At 44.3% G+C, this 23,306-nt stretch overlaps 2 protein-coding genes across 3 annotated transcripts in view; one reads left to right on the plus strand and one right to left on the minus strand.

Annotated features, from left to right (window-relative positions):
• Usp35 (ubiquitin specific peptidase 35) overlaps positions 1-20,480 on the minus strand; it is a 58,776-nt gene extending 38,296 nt beyond the window's left edge. The window contains exon 1 of the mRNA XM_070034921.1: positions 20,403-20,480. Coding sequence (XP_069891022.1) covers positions 20,403-20,405 — 3 coding nt within the window. The 5' untranslated portion in view covers positions 20,406-20,480. The remainder of the gene's footprint in view (positions 1-20,402) is intronic.
• Positions 20,481-20,809: 329 nt separating this feature from the next.
• The window catches only part of Alg8 (ALG8 alpha-1,3-glucosyltransferase), a 28,377-nt gene continuing 25,880 nt past the window's right edge, over positions 20,810-23,306 (plus strand). Inside the window, exon 1 of one of the 2 annotated variants that reach the window (XM_070034924.1) lies at positions 20,810-20,928. In XM_070034924.1, coding sequence (XP_069891025.1) covers positions 20,834-20,928 — 95 coding nt within the window. In that variant the 5' untranslated portion in view covers positions 20,810-20,833. The other variant, XM_070034923.1, reaches the window with a different exon arrangement.

The raw sequence follows: 23,306 nt of genomic DNA on the forward strand, positions 1-23,306 counted from the left end.
ACTTTGGCCAAGTTACTGAGCTTCTCTGATTGTTTTCCTCATTGGGTAACAACTCACACCTTCCTGGATTATGAGCCTTAAGAAAGTTATTGGAAATCCCAACCAGCCCTAGCACACAGAGCACAAGGTCTTTCAGGAGTTAGTTATGGGGCTCTACTGTACATTTTAAGAGCCCCAAGAGAGTACAGCTAACAAGCCCTTAACAGGGCACTTCTTGTGTGGCCCAGAGAATGAGGCAGTCTGGAAAATGCTAAAAGAACACAGTTCTCAAAAGGGCTGTCTGGATGGTGGAGCTAGGCCCTTGAGTGTAGGTTAGATACTGACAGGATAAGCTAGGAACACAGTTATACAGAAAGCACAAGAGATTTGGCAGCCAGGCAGGAAAAACAACCGAGGGTAGGTGTGCACTGTCACTTGGATGTGGCATGAGGAATGGATTAGGACAGGAGTACATCCAACCTAATCCCATCTGGTCCACATGTGACTTAGGTTGGTTCAGCTTAGCAAAACTGTAAGAGAGGCAGGGGTGCCTTCCCAGTGGAGAAGGGAGCCAAAGTGGGGTACTGGGGGCAGGGTTGTATCACTGTAAAACCCCTCCCTCCCTGTGCTATCTCATCCATATTACAAGGACTCTATCCCAGCCCAGGGGGCAACTCTAGGCTTGCATCAGCTACTTGACTGTTTCTGCCCTGGGTGTAGTCCCAACCATGCAAAGGAATGACCAGAAAGGATGCCACAGGAAACTTCTAGGCACCTAGGTATGACCACTATGGGGCCCAGCCTAACAAGGCCCTTCTGTGTGTGAAGGCCAGTTCAAATGCCACCGCAAGCACCACTCTATGATCTCTGGTCTGTCTTTGGGCCAGAGTCCCCACCCAACCTGTACCCTACACCTCAGTGTCCACACAGCCCCTTTCCCCATTTTGTAAACCACTGTGCAGCCTAAACATAGCACCCCAATTCCAGATTCCTGTTACAAATTATTCCTGACACTCCATCTGTGTGGATGGGGGCTCAGCCAAGGTCAGCTGTGGCCAAAGCAGCAGCCTATCCCTTTCTTAGACCACAGTCTCTCCATATGGACCATCTGCATCTTTCTGGGTCCCAGGAGGCTCAGGACTGATGATGGCAGTTGGCAGGGAAACAAGGAGCTATGATCCTCTCCTGGAGCAAAACAACCTTCATAACAGGCCCAGGCTTGTTTCCAGGCCCTGTGGTCCTTGCTCTAGAGCTCCATCTACATGGACAGCCTACTGCCCTCTCTCAAAACCCTGTCTGCAGAATCTTTGGGACTGTATATTATCAGCAGAATTGAAGAGACAATCTAGTGACACCCAGTCTACAGCACAGGGACCAAAAGCCTCTGAGGAGAAAAAGGCAGTCTGTGGAAGCCAGACAATCATGGAGCGCCTAAAGCCTACCTGACACAAAGGGAGATAAAATAGGCTTTGAGGTAGTGACTGATTATCATGGAAAGTATATGACCCTTGCTACCCAATAAGCAGGGCATTTCAAAACCTTTGTCAACATTAGCTGGCAGTGCTAGATTAGTCCATTCTTTTCCTTATGCCAGGTCCCTCTGAAAGCCTGTGTTCCCTTTTGCTGGTAATTGGGTAAAGTCCCAGTTGAGCCACCTTTGAAATCCTCTAGGAATTGGTCCCCAGCTAAAGAACAAAGAGTCCTCTCTCTCTCCCCCCAATGAATTCTCTTTATAAATCTTGTATTGAATTTGCTTGATAAACTCTTCAAAAACTTGCAGATTGCCACACTCCATCACATCCATGGTTTCACAGAATCACAGCACACACTGCATTTCACTGCCTTGCCTTCAGAGCATCAGTGTGTCCTTCAGCATTTTGCATAAGCCCCCCTTCTTGACTCCACCAGACAGTCAGTCCAAACTACCTAGCGCTATCCTATACCAGAGGAAATAGTTCTCATCAACTTGCAGTGTTCACAGGCAGTGTGGTACTGGTAAGAAGTCCACAACCAACTCCCGAGGGATAGGCCTGGTTTGGAACCCAGGCCAGTTTTCATGGGGTGATTATACTCATATGGTTGATTTCAGGCCATCAATATCACTGACACGCTGGGAAGAGAGGCATACAATGGGCTTTGCAGAGAAAGTGAGCCATCTGCAACACCTCCCTCTTGCTCTGTCCATCTGTCTGTCTCCCTCTTTTCCTCTCTATTTTCCATTGCCCGTATTGGGGCTTAAACCCAGGGCCTCCATTTGTAGCTTGCCTTTATTTGCTCACAGCTGGCACTCTACCACTCAAGCCCTACCTCCACTTCCAGCTTTTCACTAGTTAATTAGAGATGAGTCTCTGGATTTGTCTGCCTAATCTCAGGAGCCTCAGATCTCTTAATTTCTAAATAGTTAGGAGTATGGGCATGAGCCACCAACACCCAAAACACCTCCATCTCTGTTACTGACTTGCATGTTTGTGAATGCAGGGGCTCTTTATGTCACCAATGCTCAGCACTCAGTGCTTGATATCCATTTGAGATCCTCTTTAGAAGTAAGACATTTCTAGCCCCATGATGTTCTCTCTTGCTCCAAAGTCTCACTTCAACTTTCTTCTATAGCACTAGAAAAGACCCAAAATTCCTAGCTCTCTGCAGACATGCCAGCCTTCTAAAAGTACATTAAAGATACTGGAATCATAATGATTAGGACCCAATCTGGCATTGCCACTTAATGGCTAGGCAGCTTTAGACCAATTACCTACCTTCACAATTTCCTTATCTGTAGAGATAATAGTAGCTACCACATAAGGTTGCTGCAAGGATTTGCTAAATTAATATTCTATATATAGCTTTTGAATGGTACCTGATCATAGAGCATACCTCTGATCCTGGCATATTGCTTAATAAGGTTTGTAAATACCTTAGTTTGGGTGGGACATAATAAACTGATCTTTAAAATAATTATAAAAGCTTCTGTTGTTGCTAGGGGAACTAAGTCCAAGACTATGCACTTATTAGGCAGATGAGTTACATGCTAGGGGAACTAAATCCAAGACCATGCTCTTATTGGGCCAATGAGTTACAACTCCAGTCCCTGAACAATCAAAATGTATTCCCCTCAGTTCTGGAGGCTGCTAAATCCAAGATCAGATAACAAGTAGATTTTAGTATCCTTTGAAAATTATGCATTAACCAGCTTTACATCACTGTAATGAAATACCTGATATGGACTACTTATGATGAAAGGTTTACTTCTGCTCATGGTTCTTGAGCTTGAATATTGGGCAGCTCCATGGGTTTGGGTGATATGAGGGTGACACTTCTTGGCAGGCGTGCATATCAGAGCATCTTAAGCCAGGAGGGAGAGAGAGGAGATCAGGGCCCTACAGTCTCCTTCAAGGACATGTCCTCAATGACCTAAAAACTTCCTTTTAAAAAGCCCTCCCCTTGGAAAAAGCCCAAGTCTTTAATACACAGACCTTGGAGCACATTCTGTATCTAAGCTATCACAGCTCATTTTCTTGTCTGTGCAAGGCCATCTTCCCTGCGTCCACACAGTAGAAAGGGAAAGGAAGCCCTCCTTTTAAGGGCATTAATCCTGGAAGTGGTGCTGTGGCTCAAATGGTAGAGCACTGGCCTTGAGCACAAAGAGGCTCAGGGACAGCACCAGGCCCTGAGTTCAAGCTCTACAACCAACCAAAAAAAACACCAGTAAAACCATTAATCCTTCATGAAGGATGTCCCCTCAACATAATCACAGAAAGTCATGATAATAACAATCATAATAATAATCCCCAGCAGCACTTAGTACAGATGAAACCTAAACCTTCCTCCCTTGGGGAGGCTAATAGAGAAGAGAAACAGATGAACAAATTCTAATATTTTAGCCAGAGCTATTGTGTCTCCAGGCAGAGTGGGTCACATCAACAGCCCATAATGCCCATACCATTTCATAGTTTACAACGCATTTAACTTCCTTTTCTTCATTTAATCCCTCGACAGAGTTCTGTGCACACAAGCTGCACAGAAAGTGCTTTATTTTCTTTTTAAAGTATTTTTTAAGACACACACACACACACACACACACACACACACACACACATACACACACGCACGCACCCCAAGTTGTCCCCAAACTCACTATCCTCCTGCCTCAGCCTATGGAATGCTGAGATTACAGGCATGTTCTGCCATGCCTAGGTAGAAAGTACCTAGGAAACTGAGGTGAGATGCTTTGGCTATGCTTATACTGCATGTAAGTGTAGTTTCTAGCACATAGTGGGCCCTTGGCTAATATTAAATTAAATGTCATTAATTTAAGCAATCAAACTGAGGCAAGAGCCCAAACTAAATCGTCCTTTAGGATTCATTCTATTCAATTTGGGCCAAAGATAGGGCTAGGCCTCCAAGTGCCAGGACTCTGCCATTGATGTTAGAACTTGAGAAAATGCAGCATGAGAGAGTTCTTCCAGGCAGAGCTGGATTAGAAGAATCACCATCCCATCCAAAAAAAAAAAAAAAAAGACTAGAGAGCCCATGAAGGGACTGTCATGAAGGCTTCAGGCTGTCACCCATCTTGGGATATGAACCTTTTAATATGATACTAAGTAACTGAGGGGTCCTATGGTCTCTATTTTCCAGTGTGAAATACTGGACTCTGTTAATTGCTACTAGGGATCAAGAGACCAGGTAAATGGACTCACTCTTGGCAAGTCAGACTGCTAACCTTCCTGTGAGTATAATCAAGAAGCTTTGGTGATAGAGGCATACGCCACTGAAGCACAATGCTCCCATCTCTTTAGAAGAAAAGCCAGGGGAGAGAATTTGAATTCCCTGCCTCTTATTCTAGGTTCTCCCATGTTTAACTGCGAAAGGAGAGGGGAATCTACTGGAGACTATCAAGATGTGTCATTTGTTGGCTATTTTGTGTCACAGAATCTGAGGGTGATGTGCTAAAAGAAAACTTATGATTCACCATCAAATGTGGAGAGGAAAGAGAACTGGATTTGAGTCAAGCAGTACAGGTCCAGACCCTGGCTCTGCCATGAAGTATTAGCAGGCAAGGCCATCTTTCTCAATGTCAATGATTCCTTGCATTTTACCCCAGAGGGGTAAAAATAACTCAGGAGGCGGAGACAGGTAGACTGCAAATTCAAGTCCAACCTAGAGTACATAACAAAAAAAAAAAAAAAAAGAAGAAGAAGAACCAAAGAACCCTTGCATTACCTATCTGAGACAGTGAAGATAAGGAAAGGCTTTGAAGCACAGTTGGCTCATGCATGTAATCCTAACTACTCAGGAGGCTGAGATCTGAGGATCGCAATTCAAAACCAGCCTGGACAGGAAAGTCCGTGAGAGTCTTATCTCCAATAAACTACTCAGAAAAAGCCAGAAGAGGCACTGTGGCTCAAGTGGTAGAGCACTAACCTTGGGCACAGAGAAGCTCAGGGACAGAGCCCAGGCCCTGAGTTCAAGCCCCAGGACCAGCAAATAAATAAATAAATATGGGAGGAGAAAGTGCATGAGTTCTGGGTGCCCCCTCTGCCATCTTCACTCCTCTCCACACTGAACAGAGCTCTCTTGATGCAGAAAACTCTATTGCCAGCCTTGAGCATACTACCTTCAAAGGAAGGGAGCCCCTCAGCTCACCTATATACGTGAGTGACTGAGCTCTACTGCTTCACCCATGACAACCAGCCCAAGCCACAGTCAGGGAGAGAGGAAGCAAGGTCAGGCCCAGGCCCTGACTCCCAGTCCTCTCTCTCCCATACTCTGTGTCATGTATGCAAAGCCCCCTTTTACTTCAGAGTTCTTTCTGTCGCTTGGTCGGTGCAAAGCAGCTTTGGAGAAAGGCCTAAGGAGCCTTTTGGCTCTTAGATTTAGCTATCTATTTAGTAATAGATTTAATTTGGCCAAGGATAACCCTCATTTAGCTTGACCCTCCACCACTCTACTTCTCTATTAGACATGTGATACTGTGTAGTTGCCAGTATCAGGCCCCAGCCACATGGCCCTGCTGTTCCTCCTTTAATACATCCTTGCTTCCAAAAGCCAGGAAACAGGATGCTCTATCTTGTCAATCCTAAAACACATAGTTTTTCAAATTCCAGCATCTCTAAGGTCAGAATGAGACTTAATTGACAGCAGCTTATAATTGTTAGCTTCTATTCTTGTGTGGTACAACATAAAATAAAATTGTGTTTTGAAGTTATCGTGGATAAAACAAAAGCCAGCCCTGGCCATCTGAAGCCACGCCACTGCAAATTTGTGAGCTGTTTCCCCTGGACTACTTAGGCTCACTTCCTTCTGAACTCACTGTCCCTAACTCACTGATAGGGAAGGTAGCCAACACCACAGAGCTGGCCATCCACAAGCCAAGAAGAGAGGCCCTCTGGAAAAAACAACCCTGCTCACCTTGATCCCAGTCTGCCAGCCTTCAGGCAGAGAAAAAAGAAATTTATATTGCTTCTGCCACCCACCAGAGTTTCTTCATTACAGAAGTCCTGCAGTTGAACACAGTGAAGCAGCTGAGATACACAAGGACAACAGCTAGGAAGACAAGAGCCTTGTACCCTGGCTGTCAGCACCATAAACCATGCTTTGGTACAACCTGCAGATCACATGTGGCAGAGAGACAGAGCAAAACATATGTCTGGAGCCCACTTACATATTTAATCTTCTAGGACCTGATGAAATTCGTGCAGACAAATCAAAAAACATTTCCTCTCTAAAAAAAAGGGAGGAGGATCCATTCATTGAATTCAGTCCAAGTTGACTTGCTGCCCTGCTGGCCGAAGCCCCAGCTTGAGTTTGGAGTGTTTTGTTCTGCTGTTTTTGAGGACTGGGTCAGCAAAATATCCCAGGGTTGTTTGTCTATTTTCCTCTGTTACCTCATGACTTCCACACACTACAACTATCAAAGATGTACACTTTGAGGTGAAATGTAAGACATGACTAAGAAAGGCTGAATGATGCATGAGGGTTTTCTTTCTTTTTCTCTTTGGCAGTTTTGGGCATTTAAAGTCTAGGCAGGTGCTCTACTACTAAGATATAACTCTAGCTCTTTTGTTGGTGGTGGTGGTCGTGGGGCTTGAACTCAGGGTCTGGATGCTGTCCTTGAGCTCTTTTGCTCAAGGCTTGCATTCTACAACTTTGAGCCACAGCTATACTTCTGGTTTTCTGTTGGTTAATTGGAGATAAGAGTCTCATGGGGACTTTCCAGCCTGGGCTGGCTTTGAACCATGATCCTCAGATCTCAGCCTCCTGAGTAGCTAGGATTACAGGTGTGAGCCACCAACACCTGGCTGTTACAGATCTTTTTACATTGGTTATTTTGAGATAAGGTCTCACTTTCTGCTGGGGCCTGAATCTGGATTGTAATCCTCCTAATCTCAGCCTCCCAAAGATCTGGAATGATAGGTACATGCTACTAGGCCCACTTATTGGTGGAGACAGGGATCTTATGAACTTTTTTCCCTGGCTGGCCTCAAATAGTGATCTTCCTGATCTCAGCCTCTGAAATAGGATTGACAGGCATGAGCCACTGCACCTAGAGTATGATGGTTTCCCTAAAAGTTTCATGCCCAGGAAGTGGCACTGTGGCTCAAGCGGTAGAGCGCTCCCCTTGAGCTGAAGAGCACAGGGACAGCACCCAAGCCCAGAGTTCAAGGCCCACGACCGACAAAAAAAAAAAACTGGCCAAAGTTTCAAGCCCAGTTGGGGTGGTATGATATACCTCAGTCTTGGAGTCTGGCCTTTTCTCACTCTGTGAAGCAGTGGGGTCAGTTACCCATTTACAAACATAAGCCAAGGGCTTTCCATGGACACGTACTGTATCAAGGACTGGGGATACTAAAGCATATATTTTTGGACAGCTTCTAGTCCAGGACCAGCAATAACTAGTTAAAAAGAACAAAGTGTGGCAGGAGAGCAATCTCCCTTCCTGGTTAGAGATGGGGATGAATAGGAAGGCAACATTTGGGCTGGCCTTTGAAAACCAAAAGGAGTTTGCTAGAGCTGAGACTTGGGGAAGGCTTCCCAGGAGAACAAAAGCTAAGTGACTTTAAAGAGCAAGGTACTCAGGAGTCAGAGAGCAGGAGGACCAATGTTTGAGGCCAGCTGGGGAAAAAGTTAGCAAGACCCCAGTCACACAGGCCAGGCATGGCCTTGCCTGTCATCTCAGCTACACAGAAGACATAGGTAGGAAGACCAGGAAGACCAGGGTCCAAGACCAGCCCAGACAAAAAGCAAGATTCTGTCTGCAAAATAAAGAAAAACAAATGTTGAGAAGTGGTTCAAGTGGTAGAGTGGCTGCCTAGCAAACATGAGGCTATGAGCTCAAACCCCATTACCATCAGAAAAATAAGAAAGGAAGAGAAGGAAAATGGGGAGAAAGATGAGAGGAGAAGGAAGATAAGAATAAGAGTCTGGTGCTGGTGGCTCATGCCTATAATCCTGGCTACATGGCCAGCTGAGATCTGAGGATAGCAGTTCAAAGCCAGCCAGGAAAGTCCATGAAATTTTTTAGCTCCAATTAACCACCCAAAATCCAGAAGTGGAGCTGTGGCTCAACTGGTGAAACATTAGCCTTGAGCTTTTTTGCTCAGGGACAGTACCCAAGAAATGAGTTCAAGCCCTAGGACACACACACACACACACACACACACACACACACACACACACACACACACACACACACACACACACACACACACACACACACACACACACACACACACACACACACACACACACACACACACACACACACACACACACGAATAAAAATTTAAGACTGCCTGGCTACAGTCCTGGATCTACCACTTGCTGGCTATGTGACCTTTAGCAAGTTATTTTACTTCTCTGAGCCTTATTTCCTCATCAGACAAATAGGGATAAGAAATATATTTACCTAGGCCAAGAAGGTGGCTCAGTGGTAGAGTGCTTGCCTTGCATGTATGAGGCCCTGGGTTCAATTCGTCAGCACTGCGAAAGCCAGAAGTGGCACTGTGGCTCAAGTGGTAGAGTGCTAGCCTTGAGCTGAAGAGCTGAGGGACAGTGCCCAGGCCCAGAGTTCAGACCCCATGACCAACAAAAAAAAAAGAAAGAGATATATTTAACTGATCATAAATATATTTACATGAATCCATGCATATAAAGGGTGGTGTCTATTAGATACTCAATGATGATAATTATCAACATTATCATTATTTCAATGCCTACTTTCCGCACTGGTCAACCTCTGAGGTCCATTAATGTCTGCTGCTCAGGCCCAGGAAGGAACAAGAAAACCTTGACACAGAAACATCATTCACTCCCTTTATTAATTCCAATGTGTTAGTTCTTCACAATTCTTTATGATCTAGCCTAAACAGCCCCTCCTCTAGCCACTGCTTTCTATAGTTCCCTCTCTGAGCTCCTATTATGAGTAGTAAAGAAAAATATTATTCATTAAGCCATTCAACGAGCCAAGTACCATGCTAATTATTCGTAAAAATATCTTCAATTATTCTTACAATGACCTTTTGAAATAGGAGTAATTATCTGTATCCTACAGAAGCAGGAAAAGCTGAAAGCAATGAAACAATGTGCTAAAGTCATAGAGCTAGTTAGTGAGTGAATCAGGATTTAAGCACAGGGGCTGCCACTTACTACTGCCCTGAACTTACCATGGAAAGTGAGCACTTGCCTCTTGAAATTCCCTTGGCCCTTTACCTGGACTCTCTTAGGGAGGGATAATTTCCATGTGCACTCCAGTTCTGGCAGCTTATGGTTTTAGGATCATTGAAGGGAGTTACAAAGGGTCCATTGGCTCTCTAGGAAGTGCCACCAAGGCCTCTGGTGCTCTGTTCTTTTCTAAAAGCAAGTCTCCCCATAATTCAACCTTTTTATGCATCTTTAGAATTCCTGGACTCAGCCTCTGAATATCGATTGTTTGCAGGAGCAAGTCAGCAATTTGTGGTTTCCCGACAATGGCTCTGTGTTCTATTATAGACCTTGGCTTGCCTACATTTCCATCACCAGGCAGGGCACAGGCCTGGGTCTGGCTTACCCTTTTTTCCTGGTGACCTGAAAGCTATTCTGCTTGAGTTCTGTGGTCAGGTCACCTGCCTCATCTCTCAGAGTGGAACCACAGGACCAGACAGAAGACCCAGCTTTGCTATCAAGAAGATTAAACTCAAACAAAACTATAGCTCTTGTCTAGAGAAAGAATTCTTAGTATGCTCTTTTTTAAATGCACATTTTGGTAGTTTAGAGGAAAACAAGCAGTTTTAAATCGAGCAAGCAGTACAATAGGGAGGGCTAAAGCAAGCACTCTTATATGACTGATGGCAAATAAAGTAATGCAGTCTCTCTAAAAGACAAATTGGTGTTATTTATTGACTTTTCAAGTATACAACACTTTAATGGAGCACTTTCAGTTCTAGAAATGCATCTCATATTATGTATAACTAATGTATGCTGAAAGGATGAAAGAAGAAAATTATCATATAGATATGCTGATATTATGCAAAGCTGTATGTATAACTATGTTTGCTCTTTTATTATTTCTAACAGCAAGATGTTACTTAATCTAAATGAGCATCAGTTGGAGACTTGCCAAATAAATAATTCTTTAATCACACAGTGGAACTCTATGCAGTCATTTATAAAAAAGGAATAGAAATATACTTGATCCATTTGGATTTAAAAAAAAAAAGGAATAGATTTTCACATGTTAAAATAAGTCACTCTTGAAGACATATTTACTACTAAATTAAAAAAGAAAGAGGGAATCTAGCTCAGTGGTAGAGGACTTATCTCATATACATGAGGTCTTCAATTCAATTCCTAGTATCACCCTCCAAAAAAAAAAAAAAACTAAAAAGGGATGTAGCTAGTGGATATGTAGCTAGTAGTAAAGCATTGACCTACCATGCATGAAAACCTGGATTGAACTCCCAATACTGAAAAACAAACACAATTTTAAAAGTCATGGTATATGGGGCTTAAAAGCTGAGCATATACCGGGTGCCGGTGGCTCACGCCTGTAATCCTAGCTACTCAGGAGGCTGAGATCTGAGGATCACAGTTCAAAGCCAGCCCGGGCAGAAAAGTCCATGAGATTCTTATCTCCAATAAACCACTAGAAAACTGGAAGTGGCGCAGTGGCTTAAGCAGTAGAGTGCTTACCTTGAGCTGAAGAACGCAGGGACAGCACTCAAGCCCAGAGTTCAAGCCTCATGACTGACCAAATAAATAAATAAGTAAATAAATAAAAACTGAGCATACAGCAGAGTGCCAGTGGCTCATGTTTGTAACCCTAGCTACTCAGGAGGCTGAGAGCTGAGGATCAAGTTTCAAAGACAGCTCAGCAGGAAAGTCCATGAGACTCTTATCTCCAGTTAACCAGCAAAAAGTCAGAAGTGGGGGTGTGACTCAAGTGGTAGGGCACCTGCCTTGAGCAAAAAAGCTAAGGGACAATATCCAGGCCCTGAGTTCAAGCCCTAGTAACAGATCTATCTATCTATCTATCTATCTATCTATCTATCTATCTATCTATCTATCTAGATATATGGAAGAGGAGAAAATAAAATAGAAAAGAATTCATTCAACCTTGGCTTTACCAAACCAGGATGAGGAGTGTATACTTCTTATCCAGGCAGGTAGGCTTTTAATACTAAAACCAGTTCCCACTGGGAAGTGTCATCTTACAGATGGGGGTTTGGAAAGAGGTTTGGTTTGTGGAATAGCAATGAATAACAAAAGTAACAGGAAAGTGGCCTGCTATTATATAGCAAATTAGAGATAGATTGGGAGAATTAGAGCTGGACTCTTAGTCAGCTTCTTTCTTTTGTATACAAAACTCCTTAGAAACCACCAGGCCAGTCAACATCAACCTATTTGTTGGCTCTTTTACAGTGTTGGGGTTTCCACCCAGGGCCTTAGGCCGGCTACCATTGAGTTACACCCCCAATTTCTTATCCTTTCCTCCCTCCCTCCCTCCCCCCTTCTCTCTCTCTCTTTCTCTGTCTCTTTCTGTCTCTCTGTGTGTCTCTGTCTCTCTCTGTCTTTCTCTCTCTCTCTCTCTCTTTCTTCCCCTTTCCTTCCTTGTTCTTTCATTCTTTTGACAGGGTCTGGTACTGAACTCAAACCCCTCCCATTTCAGCCTCCCAAGTACTGCAATTACAGGCTCCTATTTTTTAATCAGTTTTTTTTCAATCTATCATTCTTATCATCATAAATCATTTGTTCAACAAGTGCTTACTGAGATCCTACCATAGCCCAAGTTGTGCAGGGAGCTGGAGCAATCAAAATGATTTGTGTGGGATCTGATTTAGACCCATGGGTGAAATACTCTGTTACAGACTGGATGTCTGTGATCCCACGTCTCACCTCCCATGCATATATTGCAATCCTAACCATTAATGTGAAGATATAGGAGAGGGACCTTTATGTGGTAATTAGGTCATGAGAGTGGAGAACTCATGAATGAACTTAGAGGTCTCTCTAAGGGACTCCAGAGAGCTCTCACTGGTTTTCCACCATGGGAAGGTAAAACAAGAAGTTGGCAGGCTACAACCTGGATAAACGGCCCTTGCCAAAACCCTCTTCCTCAATTCCAGTCTTTAACTCTGAAAAGTAAATAGTTGCTATTTATAAGCCACCTCATCTATGGTAATTTGTTATAGCAGTTCTAAAACATGCTTATGAACAGGTTAAGATGAGAAAAATTATTATACTAACTGCTTGTCCTAGAACTTGTCTTTGGAAAGGAACTACTTTTGTTTAGCATACCACATTGTTTAGATCTTGGGCAGAAAGAGAGCCCAAGAGCAGAAGGTACTCTGGAGTGACTAAACATGAGAAAAGCTGTAGGAGAGGTTTGTCACTTGGGAGTGTGAGCTGCTAGGAGAGATGGGGAAAGGAGCAAAGGGCAAAGTACAGACATCATGTGGACAAGTAGCCAAAAGGCACAAAAAACCACCAGACTGACTCCTAAGATTCTAAAGTATTTGCTAAGTGAACCTGGCTCTTCAGCAAAATTTAGTAAATACCGTGTGAGATTTCAGTGAAAGCACGGAATGCTCTCCTTGGATTACAGATGCCCCAGGTGAGAAGAACAGGATATCAGGAGAAAAGAGATATGAAAATGTTGAGAATCTGCCAAAAAATATCACACAGAACAGCATTGGTGACTCACAACTATAATCTTAGTTACTGAGGAGAATCAAAGTTTGAAGCCAGGCTGGGCAGGAAAGTCCATAAGACTCTTATCTCCAATAAACTATTCAGAAAAACAACAACAACAACAACAAAGGAAAGTAACCTGTGGTTCAAGTGGTAGAGTGCTAGCCCTAAGGGACAGTACCCAGGCCCTGAGTTTAAGACCCAGGATTGGCACACACACAAAAATAACAAATATAAAACAGGGATTTCACTTCTTCAGGCATAAAGTTGCAAGGAAGTCATTGAAAAAAGTCCTAGATGAGCAGGGCCCTGGTGGCTCATGTCTGTAATCCTAGCTACTCAGGAGGCTGAGAGCTGAGGATCAGGGTTTGAAGCCAGCCCGCACAGGAAAGTCCATGAGTCTCTTATCTCCAATTAACCACTGTGGCTCAATGTTACCACATTGCTATCCTTGAGTGTAAAAGCTCAGGAACAGTGCCTGCGTTCAAGCCCCAAATGAGTCACAGAGGATCTGGCTGTCATTTAGGTTACACTTCCAACAACCACTCTACAATTTATTAAAAGAAGCCTATAGAAAGTGCTTTGGAAAATTTCTATCCTTTAGTCTGTCTCATGAAGGATATATGGGAGCTTGTCACAAGATAGAAGACAATGGTATTTGGGGGAAAGGGACCAGTCCATGCAAGGCATGTATATATGAGGAACATGGTATGTTCAGAGAATAGCAAAAGTCACCTTGTGGCTAGGACAGGTTTACTTTGCTGGAGACACAAGCAGGGGCAGGGGGCTGGGTCACAGAGGCCTGAATGACAGTTGTTCCCTGTAGAGGATGTGAACCTGCTGCATAGTCAGAGGAAGATTCAAGTTGTAGAAGCTCATTCTGTCAGGATGTAGCAGCAGGCCTTTCCTTCTACTTTGTTAATATCTGTAATTGCTGCACTCATCACAGTCAATTAACAACTGATTGTGTTGTAGCAGACTCTGAGCTCCAAGAAGCCAGTGAGATTATAGGGAAAATGTAAACTAGACAGTCTCAGATTAAAATCTTAGCTCCTCATGTTACTGAGTACTTTCTCATCTGCAAAGTGGAGGAAATCACAGTACTACCTCAAAGGACAGTTGTAAAAAAAAATAAAAGAAAAAGAAGGGCTCAGGTAATGCAGCTCTTGTTTTCATTCATCCTCAAATTCTCAGGGCCCAGCTCAGCTTGAGAGCTCTGTTGAAATACAGAATGGGAAAAATAATCTTTGATAATGATCTAGGGATAACTAGATAATCATATTCCTGATAGCCCAAGAAGGCAGCTTAGACATCTGTGTTAACTTTAAAATATATGAACAGGGCTGAGAAGGTGGCTCAGTGGTAGAGCGCTTGCCTTGCAAGCATGAGGCCCTGGGTTCGATTCCTCAGTACCACATAAGCAAAAAGAAAAAAGCCAGAAGTGGCACTGTGGCTCAAGTGGTAGAGTGCTAGCCTGGAGCTGAAGAGCTGAGGGACAGCAACCAGGCCCAGAGTTCAGGCCTCACAACCGGACCCCCCCCCCAAAAAAAAAAAAACATATATATGAACCAACTGCTAATTCCTGCCATCAAGAAGTGAAGTCTTGCCAGGTGCCAGTCACTCACACTTGTAATTCTATCTGCTGAGAAGGCTGAGATCTGAGGATCATGGTTCAAAGCCAGCCTGGGCAAAAAGTTCCCCTTGAGACTCTAATTTCCAATTAACCACTCAAAAACTGGAAGTGGGGCTGGGAAGGCGGCTCAGTGGTAGAGCGCTTGCCTTGCATGCTTGAGGCCCTGGGTTCGATTCCTCAGCACCACATAAGCAAAAAAGAAAAAAGCCAGAAGTGGCGCTGTGACTCAAGTGGTAGAGCGCTAGCCTTGAGCTGAAGAACTGAGGGACAGCGCCCAGGCCCAGAGTTCAGGCCCCACGACCGGACCCAAAAAAAAAAAAAACTGGAAATGGTGCAGTGCCTTGAACACAAAGAGGCTCAAGGACAGCACCCAGGCCCTAAGTTCAAGCCCCACAATTGACAAAAAAAAAAAAAAAGTGAAGTCTTGTCACTTTTTCATTGAAGGCAGGCTGGGATCTTATAAGTAGCTTTTAACAAATAAAGCAGAAATAGTGGTGTGTTCCTTCAGACTCTATGTCATGAAAAGCAATACAATTGGGTCACATAGCCAACAGACATGTCCTGAGGATGAGCAACTTGCACAAAGAAAAGCCTGTGTGGATAAGAACAAGACTTCTCTCTGGAGGTGGTTCTTCTTGCTTTAGTTGATTATAGTTCTTTTTTTGGGGGGTCCGGTGGTGGGGCCTGAACTCTGGGCCTGGGCGCTGTCCCTCAGCTCTTCAGCACTCTACCACTTAAGCCACAGCACCACTTTCAGCTTTTTTCTTTTTGCTTATGTGGTGCTGAGGAATAGAACCCAGGGCTTCAGACATGCAAGGCAAGCGCTCTACCACTGAGCCACCTTCCCAGCCCCTGATTATAGTTCTTATGTCCTCCCAGTACTCAGGAAGACAAGGCAGGATTTTCACCAGTTTGAGACCAGCATGGTTACACAGTGAGTTCTAGACCAACCTGGGCTATATAAGATGGCTTCAAAAATAAAATAAAATTATAACAATAAATGAAAACTAAGTGCTCAGAACCCACAACACAGCTGCAGTGGTCAGGAGCTAGTGGCTGTAGTTCTAGCTACTTAGGAAGCTGAGATCTGAGGATTCTGATTCAAAGCAGCAGGGGAAGAAAAGTCCTTGAGATTCTTATCTCCAATTAACACTAAAAAGCTGGAAATGGAGGTGTGGCTCAAGAGGTAGACTAAAGCCAAGGGACAGTACCCAGGCCCTGAGTTCAAGTCTCAGTACAAGCCCCAAAACAAACAAATTTAAAAAAACCCAGGTGCAGTGTGTGAGATCATCAAAATCAAAGCAATCTTCCTCTGAAAAAGAAGCTTGTTAGTGGTCAGGAGAGTTTTCCAGGCACCATCCATGCCTAGGAACTGGAGCAGAAGGATCAGCTTCTTGGAAAGGAAAGAGGCCAGATCTCATGGTTTCTGAGAAATGTCTCCAAATTACATACTGTTCCATCTGCTCAGATTTCCCAGCTTGACAACCCTATGAACTGACATTGGCCCTATTCTGCAATTTTCCCCCACATCTCAATTCTGTTCATCCTGGCAGGATACTGTGAAGGAAAATGTGAGGACTTGGGGATAGGAGAGATGGGGTTAGAATCCTGTTTCAGATATGAATTCAACAGGTAATGTTGTGCCAGTTGTTGGGCCTGCTGCAGCCCCTACAATGTTAGATCAAAACAAGGGGACTAGATAACCACAAATATAAATGTAAAACTTTACTTTGTATGTCCCTCCCCAACAGTATAACCCACTGTATTTGATGTTGGTATAATTTGTGGAGGGGAAGGGGAAAAACAAATCATTTAAATAGGGATACAGGTGGACCCATTGCAACAATGAGATGTACAAGTCGTTATGTCGAAAAACGAACTTTACAACTTTGGTGCGGGTGTGGGGGTGGAGGGGAGAGCGGGGAGAATTGGGTGGAGGGGAGAGCGGGGAGAATTGGGTGGAGGGGCAGGAGGAGGATGGGAAGGGATGGGAAGGGGAAACAAAGGAGGAGGCTACAATGCTTGATAAGAAATGTACTCATTATCTTGCCCATGTAATTGTAACCCCTCTGTACAGTATTTTCACCAAAAAAAAAACAACAACAACAACTTGGGCTGGGAAGGTGGCTCAGTGGTAGAGTGCTTGCCTTGCATGCCTGAGGCCCTGGGTTCAATTCCTCAGCACCACATAAGCAAAAAGAAAAAAGCCAGAAGTGGCGCTGTGGCTCAAGTGGTAGAGCACTAGCCTTGAGCTGAAGAGCTGAGGGACAGCGCCCAGGCCCAGAGTTCAGGCCCCACGACCGGAACCAAAAAAAACAACAACAAAACAAAACAAACAACTTTACTTAGCTGTTAAGGGTATGAGAGTGGATTAGGGGAGATCAAGGAAAGTTATGCTGGGGAAGAGAGCTAAAAGGAAGAACTAATTAACCTAAGAGTAGAAGGAAGAACTTTCTAGACAAAAGGAACAGCATCTATAAACAGTGACAAGAGAGATAAGCTTGTGGCTGAGCTGAAAACAGGTGAGTGCAGCCAGAGCAATGGAAAGAACTGGATGCAAGTGAGAGGTAGCTAGGAGGCCGTCTAAGCAGGACTTGGCAATAGTAGTTAGAAATTCTTCTCGGGCAGGGAATGTGGTCTTGTGGTAGAGTGCTTGATTAACATGCACAAGGCCACGGGTTCAATTTCTTGATACAACATAACCAAAAATGAAAAAACAAAAAAAATGCTTCTAGCTGAAATAACAGACAACCTAGTCAATAGTCTTAAATATATAAATGTGTATTCTGAATCTTCACTTAATAAGAAGTTTGGGGGCTGGGAAGGTGGCTCAGTGGTAGAACGCTTGCCTTGCATGCCTGAGGCCCTGGGTTCAATTCCTCAGCACCACATAAGCAAAAAGAAAAAAGCCGGAGATGGCGCTGTGGCTCAAGTGGTAGAGCACTAGCCTTGAGCTGAAGAGCTGAGGGACAGCGCCTAGGCCCAGAGTCAAGGCCTAGGCCCAGAGTCAAGGCCTCATGACCGGACCCAAAAAAAAAAAAAAAAAGAAAAGAAAAAAAGAAGTTTGGTAGAGCTGGGCACCAGTGCCTCACACCTACAATCCTAACTACTAAGGAGGCAGAGATCTAAGGCTTGAGGTTCCAAGCTAGCCTGGGAAGAAAAGTTCATGAAACTCTTCAATTAATCAGCAAAAAGCCAGAAGCTGAAGATATGGGTAGAATCACACTTTTTTTTTCTTTTTGGTGGTGGAGCCTGAACTCTGGGCCTGGGCGCTGTCCCTCAGCTCTTCAGCTCAAAGCTAGCACTCTGCCACTTGAGCCATAGCACCACTTCTGGCTTTTTCTGCTTATGTGGTGCTGAGGAATTGAACCCAGGGCCCCATGCATGTAAAGCAAGCACTCTACCACTGAGCCATCTTCCCAGCTCTACAATCATACCTTGAGTGATAGAATACCAGTTCTGAGTAGAAAAAGCCAAGTGAGAGAGAGTTCAAGTCCCAATATTGGCATGCACAAGTGTGGGCATGCACATGTGCATGCACTCGTGCGCACGCACGCACACACACACACACACACACACACACACACACACAAACACCACCCAAAACAAAATAAAGAGACCAAAACCCCCCACAGTAAGTGATATATTAAGTAGCATAATCAGCAAATATAGGAAGGAAGCAAACAACTTGATAGTTGGTATCATTATCTGAGTAGATAATATTGAAAATCAGGAAGTGGAACTGTGGCTCAACTGGTAGAGCACTCACCTTGAGCTGAAGAGCGCAGGGACAGCGCCCAGGCCCCGAGTTCAAGCCCCACGAGCCACAAAAAATAATAATAATAATTTTAAAAAAAGATAATATTGAAAATCAGGTGTTCCATTTTAGATATACTGAGTTTGAGATGTATGTTAAACTTAACAATGGCCTTCAAAAGATATCCACATCCTAATCCCTAGAACCTATAGTGTCATTTTATGTGGAAAGAGATTTAGTAGTTGTGATTAAATTAAGGGTTGTGAAATGAAGATTACTTGGATATCCAGATAGACCCTATATGTCACAATTATCCTCTTAAGAAGGAAGCAACAGAGGGAGATTTTGCTCCCAGAAGATCTGGTTACAGAATGGGAAGACACTGAGAAGATGGATTATCATGAGAAAGAAGCAATAGAAGATATGATAGTGAAAGTTGTAATAGATAACTAGATTCTTAGAAACCAAAGAGATTCTTCTCTCAGCTTCCAGAAGGAAGCTGGTGACACCTTGACTTTGGACCAGTCAGACTTTCAAACGTTTCAGACTTTTGGTCTACAGAACTAGGAGAATAAATGTGGAGCCCTTGGCACTGTTTTATTGGCTGGTACTGGGGTCTTGTCAGAGTCACAAATTTTTCTGTTGAGTCAGCTATAAACTGTGACCCTCTGGTTCTCAGTCTCCTGAGAAATTAGAATTACAGGTGTAAGCCAATGGCACCTAGCTCAATTTGTGTTGTTTCAAGCTACTAACTTTGAAGTGATTTTTCTTTCTTTTCTTTTTCTTTCTCTTCTTTTTTTTTTTTTATTTTTTTGCAGTGCTGAGGTTTGAATTCAATTCAAGGCCATGTACTTGGTATTCTATGGCATGATCCACGCCTTCAGCCAATTTTGTAATTTACAGTAGCTGGAAACATCTAAGAGATCAAAGTGTGGTAGTATGCCTCTGTAATCCCTGCCTTGGGAAGCAGAAAGGTCTCAGAGTTTCAAGAGTTCCAGGCCAGCCTAAACTACACATCTATACTCTGTCTCAAAAAGACCTTTAATAATAATTTTTAAAAAAATCTTGGGGAGACATCTGTTCCAAGATAGAGCGTTTAGCTAGCAAGCATGGTGCCCTGGGTTTAATCCTCAGCACTATAAAAATAAGAGAAAAAAAGAAAAATAAATAAAAACCACCTATCAGGGGTGGGGAACTTTTTCTTCCCAGGGCCATTAGGATGTTTATAGCATCATTACAGGATATTTATAACATCATTGCCTGTCTGTCTCAGAGCTTGGAGTTCCCCACCTCCCCCAAAAGATCCTCATGTGGTAAGAGGGATGAACTTAAAATATAACTTTGAACATCAAATACAAGTGGAGGGCAGATAAAGGGGGAGGCGGGGCATAGTTATAGTACACCTACGAGCTGTGCGTAGCTCAACAAGCTTTGGGGAAGGATGCTGGGGTGTAAACTCAAGGTTTTGGCTTTTCCTGGCTTGCTGGGTAGGTACTCTACCATTTGGGCCACGCCCCCCAGTGTCTGATCACTTAATTCTGAGCCACACACCAGGACCTGAGCAATCAATCCTGTCCGGGCACATCACGCGATTTATACGCATTCTCCTCAACCTCACGGCCACTTTGTGATGTTGTTATTATTATTATTACTACCGTGAAGTATAAAAAAGGAAAAGCTGATGCTTAGTTTGTCTAAGCCCACTCAGTACCCAGCAGAGACAGGTCTACAAACCCCGCTGCGGGTGCCTCCCGTCCTGGTGGCGGGAACCAGGGCACTCAGCAGACGGCGCCCAGAGCCTACTTCAGAGTAAGTTCTAGAAACCGAATGGTTTTGACCCGCTTTCTTGTCTTGTCGCCACTTGGGACTTACCATTCCGGTTCAGTCATCCGCAGTCATTAGCGGGTGACAAGGGGTCTGTCCCCTCCACTAGCACTGCGGACATTGATAAGGTAAAACAGCTGGTTTTTCTTCTTCTCACGCAGGTATGCCAAACTCCGGGTAAAATAAAAATCACAACCCCAGTCAGACGACCAGCTAGTATATGGATGCAGGTATGAATTAGGGGGGCGGGGATTAAGGCCTTTGGCCACCCTCTAAACGACCTCTCACACTCCGCGTACCTCGGAAGGGAGGCGCGCCTCGGGAAAGACCGAGGGCGGGAGAGTTTAAATCCCCGAGTCCCCGCCTCCTGCGTGCCGCATGCGCACAGCTCCCGAGCTGGCCCCTCCGAGGGCTTTCTGCGCTTGCGCGGGAACCCGGATGTGGATCCACGCGGTTTGAAAGTGAGTGGTGCTGAAGGAATGGCGGCGCCCGGAGTCGCTGCGGGTGGTGGCCATTGGTTTTCGGCTTTGGCGCTCGGGGTCACCTTCCTCAAATGCCTTCTCATTCCTACCTAGTAAGGACCTGCACGGCCAGGGGCTGGGCGGGAAGGCCCCGCGGTGGGTCGGCGCGGGAGTGAAGCCAGTGGTAATCCTGGGGATGCCAGGGAAGGAGAGCGTCAGGCCCTGCGCTCAGCAGTCCGCCTTTGTCGGGAGCCCCGCCGTGCGGGTGGAGAACTGCTGTAACAGCTGCGGCTGGTAAGGGCTCGTGAGTCACCTTAGAGTCTGTGGGCTCCTGGGTCCTCATCCTAATTGGCGGGTTTAAGATCACTCGCCGACACCGCCAGGGTCGGCTTCTGCCCATGGCACCAGCCACTCAGTGCTCTCAATCGCCCACATGCAGTGGAGGGCGAAACATTTCCAGATCTTCCCCTCCGTGGAGTTGATGGCAGCAAATAAGACAAAACAGGGACGCTTCAGAGTGTGATAAGGTCCGTGAAGGAGATAGTGACTAGGTGGCAGGGCCTTGACTCCTCTTGTAGGAGGTGATGTTTTAAGAGTTAAAACCCAGAGAATGAAAAACTAAGCAATATAAAAAAAATCAGTTCAAGAATAATGAAAGTAAAGTGCAAAAGTCCCGTGGTGGAAAGAACTCGGAGCATTCTAATTGTAGAATGTACTCACTGTGGGTGAAGAGCAATAAAGGAGGAAAAGTGACACGGGTTAATATAAGCAGTGGCAAGATGACACTGGACTATTAAGATCATATTTAAGGGCTGAAAAGATGGTTCAGTGGTAGAGTGTTTGCCTTGCATGCATGAGGCCCTGGGTTTGATTCCTCAGCACCACATAAGCAGAAAAAGCCAGAAGTGGTGCTGTGGCTCAAGTGGTAGAGCTCTATCTTTGAGCTGAAGAGCTGAGGGACAGTGCCCAGGCCCAGAGTTCAGGCCCCACGACCAAAAGGGAAAAAAAAAAAAAAAAAAAGAATCATGTTTAGGACAGTTGTGTGAAAAACAGCTGCAAGGCTATAACTGAAAGTATGGAAACCAGAAACCAAGTGGTAGGTAGTGTTTACAATATTGATATTGATGTTAATATCAATAACAGTTTTTGCCTTTCATGCTTTCTGACTCTTCAGTCTCCCCCATATCCTTTTTAATCTAGAGGACAGTAGACAAGAGTTTATTTTCCTTGCAGAATTTAAAGAGCTCAAGACTTGGATATGTGGGCTGAAAACTGGGAAACTGGTTAAAAGTCAAGTTTCATTTATTTGCTTTTTTCAGTGCTAGGGAATTAGACAGTGTTTACACATGCTAGACAGGCACACTGAACTGTATCCCCAACCCAAGTCACTGTACTTGCAGTCCCATAATGTTGGCCATCATATCTGTTCCCCTTCTTTTCTGAAGCAATGAAGTAGAAGATTCTCTAGATCCAGAAGTACAAGGTACGTGGAAGGAGCAAATGAGGCAAAGGGCAGAAAATGGAAATTAATTGGAAATTTGTACAGAATGGCTCATTCCCCTTGCCTTCTTCTTTACCATGTTTCTTCAGCTCAGTTCCAAAAGCAGAAAATCAGAGGTTTGTTTTCTAGGGAAACTAAAACAACCCCAGAGAAAAGACTAGTGAAACTCAATTATGTACCTGGTTATCACAAAGTGAAGTTTCCAAGAGGAAACTAAAAGCACTGAAGGAAATTGATACAGTGCAACTAGGAAAATATTCCTAAGCTTCTTCAAATATTCTAAATGTTCTCCTAGAAAAAGATACATCCAGAATACAGAAATACAAAACAAAGTATTACATAGTTGACAGTGAAACCAAGAAGTGAATAACACTGTCCAAAGTAGAATAAGTTACAAGATCTTAAATTAGAAGAATGTCAGCATCTTTCTGATGCATACAGGGAGGGAAATTCAGGAATGAGACCGAGATTCTTAGGAGAAAGTTGTCACCATGGAAATGTGTCAAATGTACCGGGAAGTGTTGTGTAACCTGTTGACAAGATTGAGCCCATCCTGTGTCCAATAGGAGAGGAGCCACAGTATAGACAAATATTACTCTAAAGAGAGAAGATACTTGGATGGAGGGATAGAGAGAGAGAGAAAAAAAAGAAAAGAAAGAAAAATTTGGACACATGGAAAGCAGAGCAGAAGCCTTTTTCTTCCTTTGCTTACCATGGAAGACCTTTTCTCAGATCTCAGACTCCTGAGTATGTAGGATTATAATTGGTTGTCAGCTAGAGAACATCACTTCTAAGTAATAGCCTGAGGACTTTAAGCTTTTAGTTAGCTCTTCAGATAGCCAGATAGCTCTGCAGCCCTTTTTTTTTTGGGGGGGGGGGGGAAGAAGGGGATCTGGTCATGGGGCCAGAACTCTGGGCCTGGGCACTGTCCCTCAGCTCTTCAGCTCAAGGCTAGCGCTCTACCACTTGAACCACAGTTCCACTTCTGGC

Source organism: Dipodomys merriami, unplaced genomic scaffold (genome assembly GCF_024711535.1).
Source record: "Dipodomys merriami isolate MVZ:Mamm:240054 unplaced genomic scaffold, mDipMer1.0.p SCAF_25, whole genome shotgun sequence".
Classification (NCBI taxonomy): domain Eukaryota; kingdom Metazoa; phylum Chordata; class Mammalia; order Rodentia; family Heteromyidae; genus Dipodomys; species Dipodomys merriami.